General features: G+C 49.7%; 6 protein-coding genes across 8 annotated transcripts; 3 read left to right on the forward strand and 3 right to left on the reverse strand.

Moving 5' to 3' along the window:
* Nucleotides 1-96: 96 nt before the first annotated feature.
* Nucleotides 97-2,326, reverse strand: LOC4814865 (uncharacterized). 2 transcript variants are annotated; one of them, XM_033381457.1, is made up of 3 exons: nt 1,886-2,326; nt 1,245-1,586; nt 97-1,175 (listed from the first exon to the last, which is right to left on the reverse strand). In XM_033381457.1, exons 2-3 carry the CDS (start codon nt 1,290-1,292, stop codon nt 813-815), a joined length of 411 nt encoding a protein of 136 aa, XP_033237348.1. In that variant the 5' UTR covers nt 1,293-1,586; nt 1,886-2,326; the 3' UTR covers nt 97-812. The 2 variants fall into 2 exon arrangements, with proteins under 2 accessions (XP_033237348.1, XP_001354792.2); XM_001354756.4 differs by lacking the exon at nt 1,886-2,326 and having other exon boundaries at nt 1,245-1,812.
* Nucleotides 2,327-2,770: 444 nt separating this feature from the next.
* Nucleotides 2,771-5,287, forward strand: LOC4815188 (probable methylmalonate-semialdehyde dehydrogenase [acylating], mitochondrial). Its single transcript, XM_001354755.3, has 2 exons — nt 2,771-2,986; nt 3,644-5,287. The coding sequence occupies exons 1-2, from the start codon at nt 2,957-2,959 to the stop codon at nt 5,174-5,176; spliced, it is 1,563 nt and encodes a 520-aa protein (XP_001354791.1). The 5' UTR covers nt 2,771-2,956; the 3' UTR covers nt 5,177-5,287.
* Nucleotides 5,288-5,492: 205 nt separating this feature from the next.
* LOC4815091 (ATP-binding cassette sub-family B member 10, mitochondrial) lies at nt 5,493-8,161 on the reverse strand. The gene is made up of 6 exons (XM_001354754.3): nt 7,750-8,161; nt 7,490-7,696; nt 7,228-7,430; nt 6,874-7,155; nt 6,065-6,808; nt 5,493-5,987 (listed from the first exon to the last, which is right to left on the reverse strand). The coding sequence occupies exons 1-6, from the start codon at nt 8,126-8,128 to the stop codon at nt 5,715-5,717; spliced, it is 2,088 nt and encodes a 695-aa protein (XP_001354790.2). The 5' UTR covers nt 8,129-8,161; the 3' UTR covers nt 5,493-5,714.
* Nucleotides 8,162-8,229: 68 nt separating this feature from the next.
* LOC6901406 (uncharacterized) lies at nt 8,230-12,974 on the forward strand. The gene is made up of 6 exons (XM_002134056.3): nt 8,230-8,362; nt 8,421-10,916; nt 10,990-11,564; nt 11,639-11,998; nt 12,068-12,625; nt 12,699-12,974. The coding sequence occupies exons 1-6, from the start codon at nt 8,347-8,349 to the stop codon at nt 12,858-12,860; spliced, it is 4,167 nt and encodes a 1,388-aa protein (XP_002134092.2). The 5' UTR covers nt 8,230-8,346; the 3' UTR covers nt 12,861-12,974.
* A 742-nt stretch (nt 12,975-13,716) lies between these two features.
* Nucleotides 13,717-14,827, reverse strand: LOC4814619 (apoptosis regulatory protein Siva). Its single transcript, XM_001354753.4, has 3 exons — nt 14,445-14,827; nt 14,006-14,357; nt 13,717-13,918 (listed from the first exon to the last, which is right to left on the reverse strand). Exons 1-3 carry the CDS (start codon nt 14,581-14,583, stop codon nt 13,855-13,857), a joined length of 555 nt encoding a protein of 184 aa, XP_001354789.3. The 5' UTR covers nt 14,584-14,827; the 3' UTR covers nt 13,717-13,854.
* Nucleotides 14,828-15,658: 831 nt separating this feature from the next.
* On the forward strand, nt 15,659-20,940 carry ebo (ellipsoid body open). Of its 2 annotated transcripts, XM_002134055.3 has the most exons (11): nt 15,659-15,850; nt 15,949-16,472; nt 16,658-16,813; nt 16,930-17,312; nt 17,391-17,587; nt 17,660-18,090; nt 18,161-18,710; nt 18,785-18,954; nt 19,061-19,270; nt 19,342-19,789; nt 19,862-20,940. In XM_002134055.3, exons 1-11 carry the CDS (start codon nt 15,848-15,850, stop codon nt 19,937-19,939), a joined length of 3,150 nt encoding a protein of 1,049 aa, XP_002134091.1. In that variant the 5' UTR covers nt 15,659-15,847; the 3' UTR covers nt 19,940-20,940. The 2 variants fall into 2 exon arrangements, with proteins under 2 accessions (XP_002134091.1, XP_033237733.1); XM_033381842.1 differs by having other exon boundaries at nt 17,391-18,090.
* The last annotated feature ends 9 nt before the right edge of the window (nt 20,941-20,949 follow it).

A 20,949-nucleotide genomic window follows, 5' to 3' on the forward strand; every position in this document is an offset into this window, starting at 1 on the left:
TTCTGCGATAGGCGCCATTGCCATGCACAGTGTATGTTATCTGTTAATCGATAGGCAGAGCGCACTTTTGTTGACCATTTAAAATGAGCCCTTGCGTTGGTGAGCCTTCTAAGTGTTTAATTTTCTAATTTCTGGCTTATACAATCTATTAACAAATATTCCAAAAACGAACAAACTAGCCAAAAATAGGTTGCAATTGTGTATCATTAATTAGAAATGAGAATGATACGCCTAAGACTAATTAATATACGAGTATGTACATATATATGTTTTGTATGTACTTTAAAACGTGTCGTATCAAAAATTAGTACAATACAATACGATTATGTTAAGGCAAATTTTGAAAAAGTGCATTCTCATTCAAATGGTATCAGACATTTGGTTTTCCTTGCATCATAAAGTAGTGCTTTTGCGCTTACACTAAGTCCTAACAGGGATATAGGATACACGTTCTCTGTTGGTGTGTGTGTGTGTGTGTTTTCCGTGTATATAAAGTAGAGGATCTGTTTCTGTTTCTGTTCCGAGTCTAAATGCTTGGTGTTGCTTCTGATATCAATATCTAGTATCCAGTGCCCCCATCACTCAGTTGATTGCATTTGATTGGTGGTCGGTAGTGTCCCACTCCCTCCACCAGATTTGACACATTTCTTTCAGCAGTTTGCTTTGCTTTGGGATTGGGTTGGGGCTTTGTTTGAGGTTTTGTTTGGGGTTAGCTAACTAGCAGCTGGGCAATCAATAAAACCCATGGAATATTCATAAATGGCCCAGGCCACAACCCCAACCCTTAGCCCCAGTCCTAGTGGGTCCCCCGCCTACTGTTCATTGGCCGCTCCGATGGCGGGGAGTTCGGTGGTGGTGTTGGTGCGCGGCTGCTGGCGCTGTTTCTTTTGCTTCTGCTCCTGGGAGGTGGCAATCCGCTTCTTGAGCATCTGGAACGTCTGCTGCATGCTGCGCATCTGAAAGCGTATCGAGGTGCTGACGTCACGCTGCAGCTGCTGCACCTCCTGGATGTCTTTGCGCAGATTTTGGTACTCGTTCTTCACCTCGGTCATGGACTCGAGCAGTTCCATCACCTCCATCTCGTCCATCTGCTCCATCGTGGTCTGCTCCAGGCTGCGCTCCACCGCGTGTAGCTTGTGGGCCATCGTGTACAGCTGGGAGCCAGCATTGGCCACCTGCAGTGGGATTTTCGTTTCACACATCCTGTATCTATAGATATCTGCGGGAATATGGAATGTACATACCGATTTTTCCAGGGCGCTAATATCCTGGTAGCCCGTGGCGGTCTCCATCTTTGCTGGTATCCGTCCCGTCCCCTAGCACTGCTGTGGCATCTCAATGTGGCAACAAAAAGGCTCGTTAGCTGCGCAAAATAATAGGTTTTCTATCAGGCGCCTGGCGGGAGCGCGCTCGCCTGCTGCTGAGTTGGTGGCATCCGAGCGAAAAAGCGAATCCTGTGGGGCACTCGGCTATTTATACGCTCGGGCCCCACACACACACACACACACTCATGCTCCACATGTTGGGGAGTCCTGCTCTCTTCCGAATCCGCGCTGATGTCGGGTGTCCTGTGAATGGCGGCAACACTGGCCAATAGCGAAAGTAGTTTTAATTATGTTGACCAGGAAGCGGAAGTCCAGGCGCAACTTTGTTTGCCTTGGCGAAAGGTGGAAAGCGGAAAATGAAAAGGAAAAGCAACAGCACGAGCTTCCTGGCTTGTGAATTGTGTTGCTGTTTTTCACAGGAATTTTAATGTGGGTTAAATGATTTGCGCCTAAAAGAAAGCAATCCTATTTTTTCTTTTTTATTGGTAATCGAATTTATTGAAGAGCTTTTGGGATTTTTTAGTGCTTAAGTCAACGCCAGATGATTTTGTTTTGTTTACCGTTAGTTATGTTTACAGTCTTAATTTTGTCTTTTTTTTTTAATTTCCCATTTTCTGCGATTGGTATTTTCTTTGCAAAAATGTTTATTTTAATCAAATATACTACATATGTTCATAAGTATTTCTGATTTTTAATTTTAATCTATGCTGATTTCACCCACAGTTGAACTGCCTGACACGTGCCATAGTCTGCACACTAAATTAGAATACATACATAGTATGCTTATACATACATATGTACTTGTAGTTGTGATCATGTTATAAATACCAATTGTTGTTTGTGACGAACAGAATATTGGATGCTCTCTCATTTCTCGAACAACACTTAATTTTCCCCTTGGCTGTCATCCCTTTGAAGATTGGGCTTCCCTAAAAGCTCTTTTTTTCACAATTAAATTTATCAACTAAAAATATGTTTTTCCTTAATTTTGATAACCATAAAGGGAAATTATTATTCAAATGGTCTTTATATTCTCTTATAGTATCATAAGGTATCCAACATTTCGAGTAAGTTAATGCTTCTCAAAGGTAGGGCAACCTGAAAAAGACAAACATCGCAAAAACAAACTCACACATGCACATGCCTATTCCGTCATATGCACACACACACATACAAGACAATGAAAGCTCGAGCCCCCAACGAATAACAAAAACAATAACAACAGCCGCTCCGCCAGGTTCTTGAGCCATATGTAGGTGTCTACGTGTGTGCGCCCGCTATCGTTAAACACATTGTGAGGCGGCCCCTCCGACCCCACCCCGAGCGGTAGCTCGCCATCAGCAAACCACCATCCAGTTTGACAGTCTTTTCGGCGGTCTGACGGCCTGCCCCTGTCCAGTCCCGCTGCCACAGCCCCTCAGCCACTGCTCGTATATCAACAATCACACCATACACACGCTCGGGCCCCTTCGACTTGGCACAGCCTCATAGCAATTGCTTTCAGTTCTAGTGGAACCACCGTTTGGACAGCACACGATCTCCATCTCGATCCAGAAACCTCTGACTGAGAAGCGGCCCGTTTTCGTTCACTCCTGCCCATATCCACCCACATCTCTGTCTCTCCAACCAGGATGGCCTTCCTGCGTGCAATCGGTGCTGAGGTAAGAGGGGGAAATGATTTCATTATCGATAAGCGCCAGTTGTAGCAGCACTGCATTCGTTTACATGCAGAAGTACTCACATGCATATGCAAGAGTGCAACAGCCATTCTGGTGAACGACTGACCTGCCACTCTCACTTTATAGCTCTGTGTGCCATTGCGAGTATGTGTATGTGTGCGTGTGTGTGTGTGTGGCCGTGAAAAAGAAATGCCAATTGACAACACATGTTACGTAATGCCGCTGCTGTTCAGCAACAGACGGCCAACAGAGCGGAGAAGATAGCAACGATCGAAAAATGCAAAAACAATTAGCAGGGAAAGAATTAGCAGAACATTTGAAATGTTATAAAATACAATAAAACGCGATAAGCCGCGTATTTGGCGAACAATTCCATTCACATCGCTTGTGGCATTTAATTGCTCGAAAAGCCATAAAAACGCATGTCTGCCGCCAGATGTGGGCCCACTGATAAGCGTAGGCGTGGCACGGCAACCCCCATGCCCATGCTATCAGGTTATCGAGCCGAGCAGAAATCCCCTCCCCACGGTACAAGTTGAGGTTAGGATTGCAATCCGTTTCGGAAATTCTGATAAAAATCAAGTTCTGGCAAATGAATCCGCTCTGAGACTATAGTATATGCTCATATTCCCTTTGCAGGCCCGCTACCTGACACAGCGCGCCTACTCCTCGGCCGCGCCCACCACCAAGCTGTTCATCGATGGAAAATTCGTAGAGTCCAAAACGAAGGAATGGATCGATGTGCACGATCCGGCCACAAACAAGGTGGTGACGCGTGTGCCGAAGGCCACACAGGATGAGATGCAAACGGCGCTGGAGTCGAACAAGAAGGCATTCCGGTCGTGGAGCAACCAGTCGATCCTGACCCGTCAGGCGGTCATGTTTAAGCTGCAGGCTTTGATCAAGGAAAACATGGGCGAGCTAGCCAAGAACATCACCAAGGAGCAGGGCAAGACCCTGGCCGATGCTGAGGGCGATGTTCTGCGCGGACTCCAGGTGGTGGAGCACTGCTGCAGCATTCCCTCCCTGCAGATGGGCGAGACGGTGGCCAATGTGGCACGCGACATGGATACATACTCGCTGGTGATGCCTTTGGGTGTTACCGCCGGCATTGCTCCCTTCAACTTCCCCGCCATGATTCCTCTGTGGATGTTCCCCGTGGCCATCACCACCGGCAACACGATGCTGCTAAAGCCCTCTGAGCGAGTGCCGGGAGCCACCATGCTTCTGATGGAGCTGCTCAACGAGGCCGGCTGCCCACCGGGCGTGGTCAACGTGATTCACGGCCAGCACGATGCAGTCAACTTCATCTGCGATGCCCCCGCCATCAAGGCCGTTTCCTTTGTGGGCTCCGACCAGGCCGGCAAGTACATCTACGAGCGCGCTGGCAAGAACGGCAAGCGTGTGCAGAGCAACATGGGCGCCAAGAACCACGGCGTGATCCTGTCCGATGCCAACAAGGAGAACACCCTGAACCAATTGGCGGGCGCCGCCTTTGGTGCTGCTGGTCAGCGCTGCATGGCTCTGTCCACGGCTGTGTTTGTGGGCGATGCCCAGGGCTGGATTCCCGATCTGGTGGAGCGTGCCCAGAAGCTGAAGGTGAATGCCGGCCATGTGCCCGGCACCGATGTGGGACCCGTTATCAGTGCCGCTAGTCGCCAGCGCATTAATGACCTCATCGAATCCGGAGTGAAGGAGGGCGCCAAGCTCATCCTCGACGGGCGCAAGATCAGCGTACCCGGCTTTGAGGATGGCTACTTTGTGGGACCCACCATCCTGAGCGATGTCACCCCCAGCATGAAGTGCTACACTGAGGAGATCTTTGGCCCCGTCCTGGTGATCCTCAAGGCCGACAATCTGGACGATGCCATCGACATTGTGAACGCCAATCCCTATGGCAACGGTACCGCCGTCTTCACCACCAACGGTGCGGCTGCCCGTAAGTTTGTCAACGAGATCGATGCCGGCCAGGTCGGTGTCAACGTCCCTATTCCCGTGCCCCTGCCCATGTTCTCCTTCACCGGCACACGTGGCTCCTTCCGCGGCGACCATCACTTCTACGGCAAACAGGGCATCAAGTTCTACACCCAGACCAAGACCGTCACCCAGTTGTGGCGCGAGACCGACGTGAACCACACCCAGGCAGCCGTGGCCATGCCCACGATGAAGTAGGACGGACGATGATTGAGAGGAGGACGAGGCGTAACTGTTCCACGTATTGAATTTCTAGATATATGCACAGGACGTATATAGAACCTAGATACAAAGAAATTATTGCATTTATTTTTGTGCCTGTTTATTTAGGTTTAAGATGAAAATATAGTAAAGGAAATTAATGTGAAAACAATAAAAAATTTTAAAAACTTAACGATAACATAACCAATAACCAATCCACCCATACCACTGTGCCGGACTGCCGCGCTTTCCATCACTGGTTTTCGTTCCATTTTCCAGCACTGCTGCGCACCTGAATTAAAGGAATATCCGATAGAATTTAAAAGGCATCTTATTTAACATGGTCATTCTGAATTTTACTAGCTTAAATAAAACATTGGTATATTTGAACACATAGCCCACCGAGTCTTGAGTGCGCCAAGAGCCAACCGAGAGCGCCAGCCACCAGCCAGCCATGTGGCGCGGCCACTCATCTAATCTGACACCATCTTATCTAATCCGACACCCCCAAAAGTGTTTAAAATCGTCGATCCAATCACGAGGGATGACTCCCAAACGCCTGGGTGGCCACCAGCTCCCGAAAGGCACCCTCCTCCATGCGCATCAGGATGTCGTAGGTGCCCTGTTCCACGATACGACCTCCATCCAGCACAGCAATATTGTCCGCATTCCGGATCGTGCTCAGACGGTGGGCAATTGTCAGCACGGTGCGGCCCTTGATAAGTCGGTCTAGGGCATTCTGCACAAGCTGCTCGGAGACGGCGTCCAATGCACTGGTCGCCTCGTCCAGCAGTAGTATGGTGGGATTCTGGGGCGGTAGATTAAATAGCATTAGATGGGTTGGAGTTTTAATTGAGGATAATATCCTCAATGTCAACGTCATACCTTTATCAAAGCCCGGGCAATGGCCACACGCTGCTTCTGGCCACCGCTGAGCATCATGCCGCGCTGGCCCACAAGCGTGTCCAGGCCATCGGGCAATTTGCTGGTAAATTGTCCGATATTCGCTTCCTCAACCACGCGTTGAAGCAGCTCCTCGCTTTGGTCCTCGCCGGGATTCACGCCGTACAGAATGTTCTCCCGTATGGTGCCGGAGAACAGCACCGGCTCTTGGCTGACAGCGCCCACATTGTTGCGCAGCCACTGGGGATTGATGGTGCGCAGATCCATTCCATCCATCGTGATACTCCCCCCCTGGGGATCGTACAGTCGCAACAGCAGCAGGCCTATCGTCGTCTTACCCGCTCCGGATCGACCAACAATGGCTGTAGTCTGGCCGGGCGTCAGGTTCAGCGAGAAGTCCTTGAGTACGAAGCTGTCGGGTCGCGTGGGGAAGCTGAAGTTGACACCGTGGAAACCGACATCGCCAACAGGCTTCGAGGTCGGAAGAAGTCCCACATCAAGGGGTATGCTGCACTTCCGATCGAGAATTTCCCAAATGCGCTCCGAGGCGCCAATCCCCTTGTTCAGCAGACTGTAGAAATTTGACAGGCCGTTCATGGACACGGCCACGTAGCCGGCATACAGCATGAAGGAGGTGAGGGCGCCGATGGTGAGCGAATTTTCAAGTACCAGGGTCCCGCCATAGTAAAGCACCGATATGATGATGAAGTTTCCCGAGAATCCCGTCTAAGAAATGCACGAAGGTCAGAAGAGGAGAGGAAGAGAAAATTAGGACTAGGGTTAGGTCTCACCAGGCCAAAGAAAATGGATCTGGCCCGTGTCTCCTTGTAGCCAATCTTCAGAGCCTCGTTCAGCTTCTCATCGAAGGCGATCACTTCCTGTTGCTCCCTGCAGAACGTTTTCACCGTCTTCACATTGCCGAATCGCTCTTCCGCGTACTTCATTATCTCCGCGTACTTGTCCAGCTCCGTTCTAGTAATGCGTCGAACATAGCGTCCATAAACAATGGCCATGCCAGCCATAGCCGGCACAACCAGCGCACTGACCATGGCTAGCTGTGGCGACGTGTAAATCTGCAATCAGATCGGTTAGCGTATTACGATGAGGCTGTTAACATAGCAGTTAGAAAAAGGACAGGGACGCACCATCATGCCGCTGCCGACGGCAATCATGGCCAAGGAGCGCAGGCCATCGGAGACATTCTGGCTCAGCGAGTTGCCCACCATGTAGGTGTCGTTGCTCAGTCGGTTGACCAGCTCCCCGGTGCCCTTCGTGTCGAACCAGCCCACTTCCTGCATGAGCATCGATCGGTACAGGCGCGAGCGGAGCAGACGCACAATGCGCAGAGCTGGAGGAGAGAGAGGGATGGAAATTCATCCTTTTGCATTTGGCATCTCCGCTACTCACCGGCATTGCCAAAAAGATAGACACGCGCAAAGTTCGCCAGACCGCCCAGAACGAAGATACCGAAGAGCAATAAGGAGAACTGTTGAAGACCTTCAAGGGCCCTTTTATTCAGGCCACTTTTGTTGAACACCAAATCGATGACCTTCCCCAGAAAGAACGGCACGGACATGGTGATGGCCGAGGAGACCACTAGACAGGCGATTCCCGCTGCAAAATGCAAATATTAGTATTTTTTTGCAGGACACTAGGGGCTTGCTTACCTAGGAGCACCCATTTCTCCGACGCGACCAAATTGAGCAGACGCCCAAACTCCGACTTGCCCATTTTAAGACGGGCCTGCGCCGGGACAGATTTGACATTTTTGACTAACACCTTTCCGCCTTGTGCCAGGCCACGTCGCAGGCTCGGGACACAGGAGCCAACACCGGCACAGGCACTGCTACTCCACAAGCTCAGGATTGGTTTTCTCTGTTTCGCTTGCTGTGGTACTCCAGGCGGTGGTCGGAGATTGCAGTGAAATCGTCGTAACAGCGGTCTCGTCAGTGAATTATATGAATTCAGAGCATTTCCTGATCTGATGATTTTTGAGAATAGTAGGCTTTGTGTGCCCTGTGTCAGCCTTGTACAGTGCAGTATCATCGTGATTATTGTTTTTACAAGGTAGCAGAGGAAGAAGGGACGATTTCAAAAACAAACAAAAAAATAACGAAAAGAAAGCCTCAAATAAATTGATATTTATGAAAACAAAATCCAAACAGCTGTTCGATGTTCGAATCTGGTCATACTGTTCGGAAGAGCTTCCCAACACTGGTTGGGCGGCAACACGTGCGCCTTTTGGTTAGTAAACAAAATACAACATGGGCTCAGGCAAAGGTAAGTTTTAGTCGCTAATTACGGGATTTTAGACATAATGGTCCATATTTTTGCGCAGAATGCATAGCCTGGCTGTCAGACGAGGCAACTCCATTTGCGGAACGTGTCGAGTTTGGTCTGAATTTGTGGCAATCTGTGGATTATACGTACTCCAACAAATACGAAGTGTTCATAGAATGGCTGGCCACATCCCTGCGCGGCAACGAGCTGCCGGTGGCACAACTGATGCGACTGTTCCAGCTGCGTTCGCAGCCGGGCATGGTCAGCCAGGACTGCAAAGCCTCATTGGTCCAGGCTCTGTTGAACACCATTGATCCCGCGAAATGTCAGGACAATACAGCCCTCAAGCTGCTGCAAAGCATGTTCAATTTCGATCTACTCCAGGATGTATTGCGAGCCGACTACACACTCATCTGCCGCTGCTATGGCACACTCTTTGACTGCCAGCAAAGGTGCCTCAAGCTGAGAGCTGAAGGACAGGTTGCGCAGGAGGAGCTGCAAACGGACGCAGAAATCGTTGTTGCCATGATCAAGCAGCTGGCCGAGATTGCCCGCCGTTCCCAAAAGGTACGCAAGCTCCGAGTCTGCTACGATGAGCTGACAGTGCGTCCTTTGGTGGAGCTGATGCTCAACCTGAAGTCGTCCTGCATCGAGGAGATGGCTGGCCTGGAGAAGCAGATGCAGGGCCAGTTTATCCTATCGCGCATCTCCAACCAGCCCCTGCACGTAGTGCTGCTGCTCCTCGAGTGCAGCGTTCTGAATAGCCGCTACGATACCGACCTTCTATCCCAACTCCTTACAATGGTACTTGAAGAGAGAGCTGTCGACGGGCCACAGCACAGCCTGACACTGGTTGCCTACATGCTGGAGACACTGCGCAAATACGACGTATCCCTGCAATTTCCCATGGCCAAGGAACAGCCACAAGACACAAATCCCAATCCGGAGGCGTCCGCCTCCGATGGCGAGAATGTTTCAACGGTTGTCTTAAAGACGAAGACAAAGGCGAAAGCGAAAGCGAAGAAAGAGTCGGAGATGGAGACAGAGAAAAATGGCAAACAAACTAGTGCCTTTGTGTATGTATCGGAGCAATTGCTGCAGCTGGTCAAGAAGCACAAACAGCATCATCTGCGTCCAGTTCTGATGCTGCTCTGCTCGGCACTGCGCCTGAATCCGCTGTTGCTTGAGTCCAGCAGCTATCAGATCACCATCTGGATGATGACGGCCCCCAAGAGGAGCGCCGAGGAGGAGCATTTGTATTCCGCGTACCTTGTACTGTTGCTGGACATGTTCCGGCGTCTGAGTCGGTCCGAGCGCTTCATTATGAACCTGCTCAAGTCGCTCAAGGATTGGCTGGCCAAATACCAGCTGCCATCGACAGTGGTGCCCGGCAAGAGGAAGCGCGAGCAGGAGCCGGAGGAAGGCGACGACCTTGACCCCGAAGAGAAGCGTTTCATCAGCCTGATCTTTGCAGAATGCGTGCCAGCGACAGGCTCGTCAGAGACCTCAGCGAACGATGAGTTCAAACATTTGGCGCATTTCTGGCCTAGCCACTCGGCCGGAGCCGCCTTCTCAGCTCTGGTGGGACTGCTCAAGGCTAAGCCATCGATGGTAATTTGGAAGACCCTGCTGCACGCCTTGATGGAGCTCCTGCAGGACACTGCACCCACAGACATTCTGCCCGCGAACCAGGAGTTCGCCCGAGAGCTGATCGTCGCCCTGCTCTGTCAGTATCTGCAGGGCACCCGCCTCACCGAACATCTGCATCTTTATCTGGAGGAGGTCGACGAACAGATGAACCGCACGGCCGAATTGCTAGAGCGGTTTGGCCGACTGCTGCTTAGCCAGGAGCATAACCGTCGCTCCATGGACGCCTTTCTCGAGTGCCTGAAGTGGGCCAGGAGCTACGAGGTGCTCCTGTTCCACTACTGGACGGATGCCAAGCCGAAGACTCGCACCCAGCGGCGTCGCAGCTTCCTGCCACCCGACCAGTGGCGGCTCATCCAGCAGCGGGTCTTCAACTTCGGCACGACCGCCTGTGGCCAGCGCCTGCAGCGTCTCGAGCTGCAGCTGGTCGACAGCGGCTGGCTGGCGGAGGAAGCCTTGGCCGATCTGGTCAGCAACCAGCAGCTGCACACGCTCTCGCGGCAACAAAAGCACCTGCGCCTCCAACAGAGGCTGAACGACCTGGATCGGGACACCGTCATGGAGGATGCTGAGTGCGTAGAGCTGCTCTGTCTACAGCAACTGATCGATTATGCAGCGGTCCTACGAACAGCTAATGTCAAGGGGTCGCTGCTGGCCAAACTGAAGCTGGAAGAGCTGCCGGAGGAGGCCCACCTGGCGGCCACCATTCACAAGAAGGCAGCGCCCGGCAAGGAGTTGAAATTGCCCCCGTCGCAGCAGTTGATTGAGTTTCTGCAAGGGCAACATCACAACGAGTTGCCCAGTAAGATTAAGTTCCGTCTCTGGCTGACGCTGCTCGCTCTTTATCATGATTTGAGTCGCAGCGACCAGCAGCAGCAGGCCATAGATGTGCTGGAGCAACTGATAGGTAAGTAATGGGAATGATGACCCCCATTTCCATTTTCATTTCATCGGCATCTGCAACTTTCTGCATTCAACAGATCTGATGCACTTTGGTCAGCCGTTGCCCATCTGCAGTCACTTTCCACAGCTGCGGGAGCTACTCTCGTTGGTGCCCACCACCTCCGCGACTGGCTGGAAGTTCTACGAGACGCTCTTTTCTCGCTGCATCCGCCTTCACGCGGCTGGCAGCGAGGCCTTCCTCGCCAGCTGCTCGCAGTACATCACGGAAGAGCTGGGCGGCACCATGAAGCTGCCCGCGGAGGGGTTACGTTTCCTACTGCTGGCCATTGAAACGACAGCAGCCGCCACAGGACCCCATGCCAAGCATATGCAGCGACAGGTGCAGCCGCTGCTGGAGATCTTTGGCCAGATTGTGGCGCACAAGTTCCGGCCAACAAAGAAGAAGGAAACGTCCGACTACAAGTCGTTTGTGGATGAAACAATCAAAAGCTATGGCACCTATGTCAGCAGCTGCATCAATCGGGCAGACAAGCAGAAGAAGGCGGCCGCCTCAGAGGACGCCCAGACAGCGACGACGGTTGAGGCGGCGCAGGACGTGCACCCCATAGATGAGGACTTTCGACGCATCTGCAAGATCTACATTGGACACTCGGTGAGAGTCGCTTGACAGAGGAATCAAAGATCCTCTATTAACTGACTGTACCCTTTGCTCCCTGTTCCCTGCAGCTAAACTATAAGAATCCACATGCTCTGAGGCTGCTTAATGTGGCCATCTCCCATCGCCAGAAGCTGCATTTTGATCCAGACGAAGTCGAATTCGTGTTGAGTAGCTATTGGAAGCAGCTCTACTCAGATATAGCTGCGGGCGATATTGCGGCCCTGGATGTCAACTGCCTGGAGCTGGCCTTCCCGCTGATCATTGGCTACAAGACCAAAGAGGATCTGTTGGTCCTGCTGCGCATGCTCACCTCGGAGGTGCAGGGTTTACCCACGCCCCTGAGCCCGAGCCACCGGACCGAGCTGCAAAATGTCCTAACCATACTATCCTTCATCGCCAAATGCTCTGTGAGCACCATCAAGGGAGCGGTAAGTCCAGCACTGGGCTGGGGATCTCTCATTCCCTGATAACCAGCCTTTCTTTTGTGCCCCCGGCAGATGATCAACAAACATTTTGAGATTGTCAGCACCAACGTGGCCGGCCGCCTGAAGGACAACACCCACAACAGCAAGAGCTTCGCCCTCATCCTGCTGGAGGCTCAGCGCAACTTGGCCAACAATCGGACAGTGCCGCTGACAAACGAGTCCCTGGAATACCTGTTCGGCACCATGAGTGTGGTGGCCATCGATCAATTTATCGAACGCGGCGGCAACTGGACCGACTTTAACCAGCTCTATGCGGCGCTCACCGACAACTGTGTGGTGCTGCTGCGTCAGCATTCGAACCTGGTGTCCGATCGGGCTGGCCAGCTGTCCGCCGTGTGTGAGACTCTGATAAAGGCCATTGTCGGCTATCGGTCCGGTCGACAGAGGGCCCAGGACCTCACCGAGTTGGAGCTAGACGGACTGGCCGAGCTCGGCCTCAAGCTAGCCACGGTGATGGCCAGCATTGGGGCCACACAGTCGCTGCCCTTGAAGCGAGTCGCTCCGTTTCTTCTGACATTCACCATCAATCAGATGGTGGAAACGGAGCGCCCAACCACCATCTTTGAGAAGGTTCGTATCGCAAATTGATGTTGAGAGAGAGACAGAGATTGTTCATAATTGGCATGTCCTTTTTGTGTTGCAGGTCAAAGTGAACATGGAGCGCGTGTGCCACGAGTTGATTGGCATAAGCGACCACCGGTCGGGTCAGTTTATCCTGCGGCACAACACCACAGCGGGGACGAACATGTACACCAGACTGCTCAAGGACCACGACAAGTATCACAAGTTCAGGGGCAAGGTGTAAAGTAAGGAAGGAAATCTTCATTTCTTTTCTGTTGTTGTTCCACAAAATACATTTATCTCTACATTAGCACGTGAATATAAATTAATAGAGAATAAACCAATAATCAGACATTGACAAAGCTGGCATCTATCCCTAATTCCTTTGCAGATTCCTTTGCAAGTGGATCAAAAATATGTGCATATGTATGTCGAAGGTGCAAATGCACTTGTTGTTCAATGCCAATGCGTTGGGTCTCAACAAGAAAAGGTCTCCCAATAAGAAAATACATAAATATATTAAAATATCGACGAGCAATCCACTTCCCACACAATAAATATATATTTATGAATGTACGCTTGATATGCATTTGATTTTGACAAAATCAAAGCAATGCCACGGAGCAAGCGCAAACGTTCCATGGACTCCATTTTGCCACCATCGTCAGTCACGTGGCCTTTTCGCCATTTAATCATCTTTTTTAGTTAACCTCAATTTTTCGAGCATTTTGTGCGCGGAAATGTCATACAGCAGGGACTCCATTTTCTCAGCCTGCAAATGGATTCCATTACAATTTCTGTAAACTTTGAGGTTAAGACGTAGCTGCGGCACACACACACTCTGACATGTTGTACCGAGTACCGCCATATTGGAAGCCAAATTGTAAAAAAAATGCCTGGTCAAGCATCATGAGAAGGCGCCACTTATTCTTTGGAAATGTGTTTTAGCGTTCTTGGTATAGTGTCCAGTGGTTTTTTTCGGGGGATTCAATGACCAGGTTTTGAATAAATGTATTTATTTGTTAATATCTAGTTGCTCTGGAGCATACATACATAGAAGGTGAACACAGGAATATTGGAATCGTTTTTGGCGTGGTATGTTTGTGTATGTGTGTTGGAGCCGCGTGAATCGAGCTTATATTGTTTAAGCTTCCCCCGGAGCTTAAACCAGAATCAGTCCTTAGATGTGTAGTGTGTTACATGTGGAAGGGAAGGAACCAGCCCGATTTACGTATTGCCTAAGCATTATACATTTGGCATCGCTCGCACAACGGGTCATCGGCCTCATCGAAATGATTACCACTGCATGGGCAAAAGAAAATACAGTGAAAACGATTGGCATACTTGTATAGTGCAAGCACATAAGCAAAAACACACGCATGTACTCACAATACAGTAACGCATGCGCGGCAAATGAACTTGGAACACTCGCGGCAGGAGTAGCCGCACTCTTCGCACAAGTAATCAGTGCAGTTGCCACAACGGTCGTGTATTAGGGTCTGACGCTGGCAGCAGCGTGAGCGCTTGCGCTCCAGGCGAGGATTTACGATATCAATCGCCATGTTACGAATTGAAATGTTGCCGTTGCCTGTGATTCCATATAGCATATGTTGCCCAGTCGATGGAGCGTTTGTACCGTTTCCAGCATTGGTGGTGGCACCGTTAGCCGGAGTTCCGTCAGAGCTCGAAGATGCTGCAGCTGCAGCAACGGCGCCTGCAAACAACAGCTTTCTAGTTTTTTCTGCAAGTGGAATGGGGCGGGAAACCATTTTGGTTTATTATGTGTTATGTGCGGCGCTTTTGCCGGTTAAATTTATAGTTGGTTTACCATGAACTTGCTTCATTTTTTCCGGATCAGAAGCGTCGCTTATTTTCTGTGTGACTAGAACCTTGCTTTGAATTTTATTATTGTTCAAAGTATCTTCAGTGGGCGAACGGGAACGTTTCACTGATTGGGCCTGCTGCATTACTGGCGCCGGAGCGGAATATTTTAGAAAAACGCCAAAAAATAACTTATTTCAGCACAGGGCAAAATTGAGTGTTGCAAAACGGAGAAGCTTGTCGCGTTAGTGCAAGTGTAGGTGAACGCGAATTTCAATATTTGAATATGTGCTTTGTAGAAAAGAAAGAAATAACTGAATTTTTGTGCCAAAATCAGAAAGCCTTTGTTCTGTTATTTTTCATATCAAAAAGTACACAAATAATTGAGATTTTTCAACTTGCTTGCCTTGCTGATTGCTAGGATGTGCTTATGTTTTCAGTGGGCTTTTGTGGATCAAAGCAACTAGATTTCAAAGTCAAGATAGTAATGTCAAAAAGTTATTAAACAAATGTATTTAAATCACTTCTGCGACCCAGTCGATTTTGGCAAATATTTGGCACCTTTTTTTTAGGAAACGAGTTTCGCCGTTTGACGATATAGATGACAGGCGGTCATGTGAAAGCTTGAACTTTTCTGTACGTCCAAGCGATGGACTTACCTGGAGTTTATCCAAATAAATTTAGGGAACAATAAGATCTATGTTCTTTTCCAGTACAGCAATTCGAATTGTTATAAATAGATTTCAGTCATGGAGAGCTTTGTGTGTTTTTTTCTCTAAATTTCAAATATGCGACTTCAACTGAATACGATAGTCTATCGATAGACTACCAATGTGACGTGCGCCTAATAGCACTAGATTCAGTGCTGCAAATTACACTGTCGCTCAAACAATTTCTATTTGGCGCGCACCACTCGTATCCAGTCGATAGTATCGATAGCCGAACTCGAATCGGGTAAGGCTCTCTTTGTAAACCGTGTTTAAGTCAAAATACAATACATGCGAGTACTTAAAAGTAGTTAATCTTGTAGAAAATTTATTCATCAATGGGATAAAATAATGTGGGCAGGGCTGAGAGATCTAGGTAGTTATTAATATTCCACGGAATATCAAAATCGAGGAATATGTATAATTTAACTTGAATTCGACAGTATATTTACGGTATATTTTTAAATTGAGATGGTATATTTTGGTATATTTCTGAGGGTCAGACGGTACATTTTATCGATAAGTCCGCGGTCACACTGATACTATTCGCGACTACTATACACAAAGAAAACATGAAATTTCCTGTCGCCGACTGCTGATGTACACAAATCCACCCAGGGACTGAAAGCGCAATCACCAAGTACATCACACACAACCGCGGGGGGGTCGCGCGCACTTACGTGTCGTCCACAAATATCAAAAAATGGTAAGTTCAAGTCATAGCCTCCTCCCATCCGCCGCCCACCGTGCTCGGACTGGCCAATGGTACTGGTGTTGATTCAAACTACTCCTTTTCTTGGACAGCATGCTGCATCCATGTCGACGGTGGAGGTGCTGCTGCACGAGTTTTATCAGCCAACGACGAGCAATGCACGCAAACGTGAAATTGAGACCAATCTGTTGGCCTTCAAGTCGCAGCCGGAGGCATGGCAGCTGTGCCTGCGTGTGGCCACCGCCGGCAACAGCTTTACGGATAACCAGTTCCTCTGGTTCTTCAGCACCTCCACGCTGGAGCATACGATAACGCGTCGCTGGGCCCAGCTAACGCCCTCGGATCGAGCACAGTTGCGCGAAACTCTGTGGAACACCTACGCCCAGCTAGGCATGCTGAATGGGGCGCGACGGCATCGAGATACGCTGGCGCAGCTAATTGCACTGATGGGGAAACGTGAGTTTCCCGAACAAGATCCAAACTACATGCAGCATTGCATGGAGCTGACAAAGACCCGCTTTGCCCTTGGGATCAATCTGTTGCGCGTCACGTCCGAGGAGGTGGTGAGTAATCGCGGCGACCTGACCACCGAATGGAAACAGTACTTCTACTCCTGGTAAGTGCCTGAGTGCCTGTGATTCCTGCATCCTGCATCACTCACATTTTTGTTCTTGTCCATGATCTGTACCGGATGTCCCGGATCTGAATTGTGCACTAATCCCTCTGCATTGGCATTGGCCATTGGCCATTGGCCATTGACCACTCCTCTACCATCTGTTTTTGGTGTGTCGTGTGTTTCAGCATTTCCATGTGTATACCCGATGTAATGGACTTAGTCACCAAATATTTACTAATCGCCGTCTGCCACATCAACGGCAAAGACATCCAATCGACCATACCAAACACCCTCATGGACTTTAGTCTAACCTCAGCGCTGCCAAATGACAATCAACTAAGGTATGTTGCTGCAGAGCCAACAGATACGATACTCAAGATGTATTCGCGGAAGCGGAGCAATGTGCATTCATTAATTTATCCATTTGTGTCCAATTGTGTATGTGGGTCCATTGCAGTTCCTCTATTTTGGAGCTTCTCGGCTGTGTGCAACATTTGGTCTCCTGGATACGCACTGAACTGATCTCGGAGTACTTCCTCATGAGCATACTCGATCTATCACAATGGCGACCCGCCAACGAGCCCATCTCCTTGGCCGCCCTCTCAGTGCTGAACGAGCTGCTCTACCTGCAGAAGCCGCTACCCTATGCAGGTACCCTGATGGGCGGCGTTAGCAGTCTACTGGAGCAGCACAACGTCAACAAGCAGCAGAGCGAGATGTACAGCGACAAGTTTCGGGAACTATTGCGCCTCTACACCACGAAGTATGCGGGAAAGCTGATGCAGGAGCCGGAGGTGCTCGAGACATTTCTTAATCAGCTTTACGGCTGCACCACAGAATGTAAGACTCTCCTCTACTCTCTCCCTTTTTGATAAGGAAATGCGTACAACTATTTCTTGTTATCCATCCTATCTGCAGTGCATGGCGCTCTGGACTTTACGGAGAAACTGGACATCTGGTCGCCGATTATTAAGGCTATTGCCCAGCAGCCGGCGAAGATAACGCGCTTTAATCATGTGTTCACCCAACTGGTCGATGAGATCATGCGACGCACACAGTTCGAGGCGAATAAGCCCGAGCTAGAGGTGCTGGACAACGAGCTCATGGAGGATGATGTATGTTTGTCCATTCAATCCCATTCAATCCAATTGATCCAACTGATTCTTTCTCCTCCCCTGGTGGGACAGACCCCCACCACCGAGTGGCAGCAGTTCCTTGATCAATGCTTCGAGTGCCTCGCCCTCTTGGCAAGCACCCGGGGCGCTCACATTGTCTTCGCACAAGTCTTTGCCCACTGGTCGCGTCCGCAGATGTATCTAATGTCGCTGGAGCATGCCCTTGACCATGGCAGCAGTCGCTCCTATGAGGCCGCCCGAAAGCTGAAGCATGCCAATGTAGGCGAGATTCTGCGCGATTTTGCCACCGTCTGCCAGGCGGTGGTGCGTTTGGCCCCGCTAATGGACACATCGACGGCCGCTCCGGGTGTGGCCGACGAGATGGAGGCCCAGCTGCAAATGCTCTCCGACAGCCTGTTGCAGACGCTGCAGCTTTTGGCCAGCAATCGCATCGGGGGAACAGATATGGACAAGGCCACCTTTCAGACTGATTTGGATAACCTGTAAGAAATCATTGGCATTCATTTGCATGCCTCTCAAGTGCCCACGTGCTCAAGTGCTTTAATCTTCTAGCTACGCTCAAGTTCTGCTGGCCATACGCAGCATCTTCCCGCTGTCGAAGGCGATGAGCAGTGAGGAGCTGCTGCATCGCCTCTTCGCCATATTGGGCAGCATCTTTGCCTTCAATAACTCGCTGTCGGCCGCCTCGCCCATTGTGCAGCAGGCGGCCAGCGAACTGCTGCTCTTCATCTCAACTGTGATACGGCCCAAGTGCCTGCTGGATATTCCGCAGATCCAGAGCCTGCTGCAGGCGGGGCCTCGTCTGGGCACTCAACTGCCGCGCCAGGTCTGCATCAATGTGCACATCAGTTTAGTGAGCTATATGGTGCTGCCCTGGAAGTGTGTGCCCGAGCAGCAGCAGGACTACCAGCGGCGCCAGTGGATGCTGCGCGAGTACATCCAGGGCCTGGCCCAGAACTTTCTCGAGCTGGATCTGAGCCTGGCTGGCGAAAGCAAGGTGACGGCCACCACGCTCACTCTGCTTGGCACATTCACATCACTCATCGAGTACTTCAAGGCCACCGGTGGGAATGCCAAGGACATGTTGGCCAGCACTTTCAAGGTGGGATGCAGGAACTAACGAAGGAGCCCAAAAATCAGCTCATCTTTACCTCTATCTTTCTGCTTAATTTGCAGCCCATCCTTAACAAGGCTTTGACGATCTTCAACAGCTATGGCCTGAGCAGCATTGCCATGGCCATCACGGTGGCCGAGTTCAGCCTGAGCATGCTGCGCTCGTTGCCCACTCACCTGGGCGCCCAGTTCATCAAGGAGATGATCACCCTGTTTATCAGTGTCAGCAGCAGGTTGGCCATAGCACCATACTGTTCCCATCTCTTTTCAATTCAGGCTAACTCTTTCTCTTTCTTTCGTTTTCGTTCGGGTCACCCCTCCTCCAATTAAAAAAAAAAGGGAACAACTGACGCTGAGCCGCCTGGCTGTGATGGAAAAGATTCTGCAAATGTTTAAGCTCATTGTGGAGCAGCCGGGCAGCGCCTCGTTGGGTCTGCTGCCCTCGATTCTGGACTTTAGCACACAGCAGATACTGCCGTTGCTGCAGCAACAGAATGCGGCCACCGATAGCAGCGAGATTACCAGCCTACTCTACGCCCTGTTCGACAGGTGAGAGATTTCCTTTCGTAAAGATCCATTCTTATTGTCAACGAATCCATTCTCTCTCTCTGTGCCTACAGCGTGCTTACCTGTAAGTGGCAGTTCTTCTACAAGAACCAACTGTCAAACGGTCATAGTGGTGGCGCAAGTGGTGGCGGCTCGAACAATTTCAATTGCAGCGACAATCTGCATCCGGCGCACTTTATGGCCATACTGAATGCCTACGGTCAGATGCTGGTCAGCGGCACAGATCCCAGCAACGTGCGCAGCGTGCTCTTCTCCATGCAGAATGTGAACGAGCGCAGTCGTCTGTACCAGCGAGCCCTGTTCAAGGAGCAGCTGCTGGCCTCGTTTCAGCGGGCCCTGCTCAATTTGCTGCTGAGTGGCGAGGGTAGCCTGCACTTTGATATGATTGCCCAGGCGCTGTATGCCATGGGCCAGGTGGATCGCAGACAGTTGCTCGAGAGTTTTGCCCATGCCTCGCTACCGGTGGCACAGACAGTGCTCGAGGAGATCTGCCAGACAAGTGTAAGTCTAAAGCGTTGTCCAATCTACTTCGATTATACGTGGAGTGTTTTAAAATTGTTTCCCCTCTTGCAGGACATTCCAACGTTTACGCAGAGACTCACGCAATTGATGCAGGATGCCCACTGTGTGCATCTCAGTGAGACAACGTAGGCGCCTTCTCCTACTCCCCATACTTCCCCCTTATCCTAAACTTAATCCAAATCCGAACCAATTAGGCGGATTTCTCGGTTTGACCTTTGACTTGTGTAAAATATGCTTACATGTTGACCTCCTAGTCCCTTTTACTTTTCTTGCTTATATTTTAATCAGTTTTATTCTATGTTTTATGTTTTTGCTTCATGTATGCCATACTCCCGAGCGCCGTGTCTCCCAGCCAATACGAGGGCGGGTTGGGAGCACGTGCCTTGCCTAACGAAGTCTTGTGTCATTTGTGCTCAGCTCTCACGTTCTATTCGCGTCCCACTGTCCCACTGTATCACTGTATATCACTTTACCTTGTCCCCAGTCCTCCGTACCCCGTCTGTTTTGTACGCTTTGTTCCTTGTCATCGTAAGTCATTTGTTGTGCCCCCCGTCTGAGTTTTATATTTTATATTTTTTATATTTTATTCGCTTTTTTTTGGGGCGTGTTTTTGTGACCGTTAATGGTCGAAAACAGAATTCATTCAATCGATAAAAGACATTGTTTAGCTTGTAATGCGCGATTCCGGTATAAAAAAAGAACATAATTTTATGTAAAATCAAACGATTATATATTGTATTTTTTTTATCATTATCTTCTATTATTACATACATACATACATGCATGCATAACTCCTACTTGGATATACATATATACGTTTGGTTTTGCTATCACTGCAAATCGATAAAAGTCACCTGCATATATTTAGCATATATCTAAATATACATCTATATATGTACGTATTCATATACATAAATTAATTAGCATATATAAAGTTGTGTAAATCAGTTACGTCATAAGAAAGAGCAGAAACTAAAACAACACACGCATGCTCCTCACACAACCATGTAATTTATTTAGTCAAACAAAAAAAAAGAACAACAAAGCGACACACAAAATCCTCAGAAACCATTACAAATCCATGTCTAAAACAATTCGATTAAAGTTCATTGTAATTCTTTGAATTTAAATGGTTTGGA

This window comes from Drosophila pseudoobscura, chromosome X, assembly GCF_009870125.1.
Source record: "Drosophila pseudoobscura strain MV-25-SWS-2005 chromosome X, UCI_Dpse_MV25, whole genome shotgun sequence".
Classification (NCBI taxonomy): Eukaryota; Metazoa; Arthropoda; class Insecta; order Diptera; family Drosophilidae; genus Drosophila; species Drosophila pseudoobscura.

Excerpts from the sequence above, each read along its gene's own strand:
- LOC4814865 (XM_033381457.1), bottom strand. The coding sequence starts at position 1,292 with ATGGAGACCGCCACGGGCTACCAGGATATTAGCGCCCTGGAAAAATCG. Across the intron at positions 1,176-1,244 it reads TTAGCGCCCTGGAAAAATCG|GTGGCCAATGCTGGCTCCCA; the intron begins GTATGTACATTC and ends ATCCCACTGCAG.
- LOC4815188 (XM_001354755.3), top strand. The coding sequence starts at position 2,957 with ATGGCCTTCCTGCGTGCAATCGGTGCTGAG. Across the intron at positions 2,987-3,643 it reads TGCGTGCAATCGGTGCTGAG|GCCCGCTACCTGACACAGCG; the intron begins GTAAGAGGGGGA and ends TTCCCTTTGCAG.
- LOC4815091 (XM_001354754.3), bottom strand. The coding sequence starts at position 8,128 with ATGATACTGCACTGTACAAGGCTGACACAGGGCACACAAAGCCTACTA. Across the intron at positions 7,431-7,489 it reads CTATCTTTTTGGCAATGCCG|CTCTGCGCATTGTGCGTCTG; the intron begins GTGAGTAGCGGA and ends TCTCTCCTCCAG. Across the intron at positions 5,988-6,064 it reads TTGCCCGGGCTTTGATAAAG|AATCCCACCATACTACTGCT; the intron begins GTATGACGTTGA and ends CTACCGCCCCAG.
- LOC6901406 (XM_002134056.3), top strand. Across the intron at positions 10,917-10,989 it reads TGTGCTGGAGCAACTGATAG|ATCTGATGCACTTTGGTCAG; the intron begins GTAAGTAATGGG and ends TGCATTCAACAG. Across the intron at positions 11,999-12,067 it reads TGAGCACCATCAAGGGAGCG|ATGATCAACAAACATTTTGA; the intron begins GTAAGTCCAGCA and ends TGCCCCCGGCAG.
- LOC4814619 (XM_001354753.4), bottom strand. The coding sequence starts at position 14,583 with ATGCAGCAGGCCCAATCAGTGAAACGTTCCCGTTCGCCCACTGAAGAT. Across the intron at positions 14,358-14,444 it reads AAAAATGAAGCAAGTTCATG|AAAAAACTAGAAAGCTGTTG; the intron begins GTAAACCAACTA and ends TTCCACTTGCAG. Across the intron at positions 13,919-14,005 it reads CGCGCATGCGTTACTGTATT|TGGTAATCATTTCGATGAGG; the intron begins GTGAGTACATGC and ends TTGCCCATGCAG.
- ebo (XM_033381842.1), top strand. Across the intron at positions 16,473-16,657 it reads AAACAGTACTTCTACTCCTG|CATTTCCATGTGTATACCCG; the intron begins GTAAGTGCCTGA and ends CGTGTGTTTCAG. Across the intron at positions 18,955-19,060 it reads TTTATCAGTGTCAGCAGCAG|GGAACAACTGACGCTGAGCC; the intron begins GTTGGCCATAGC and ends TAAAAAAAAAAG.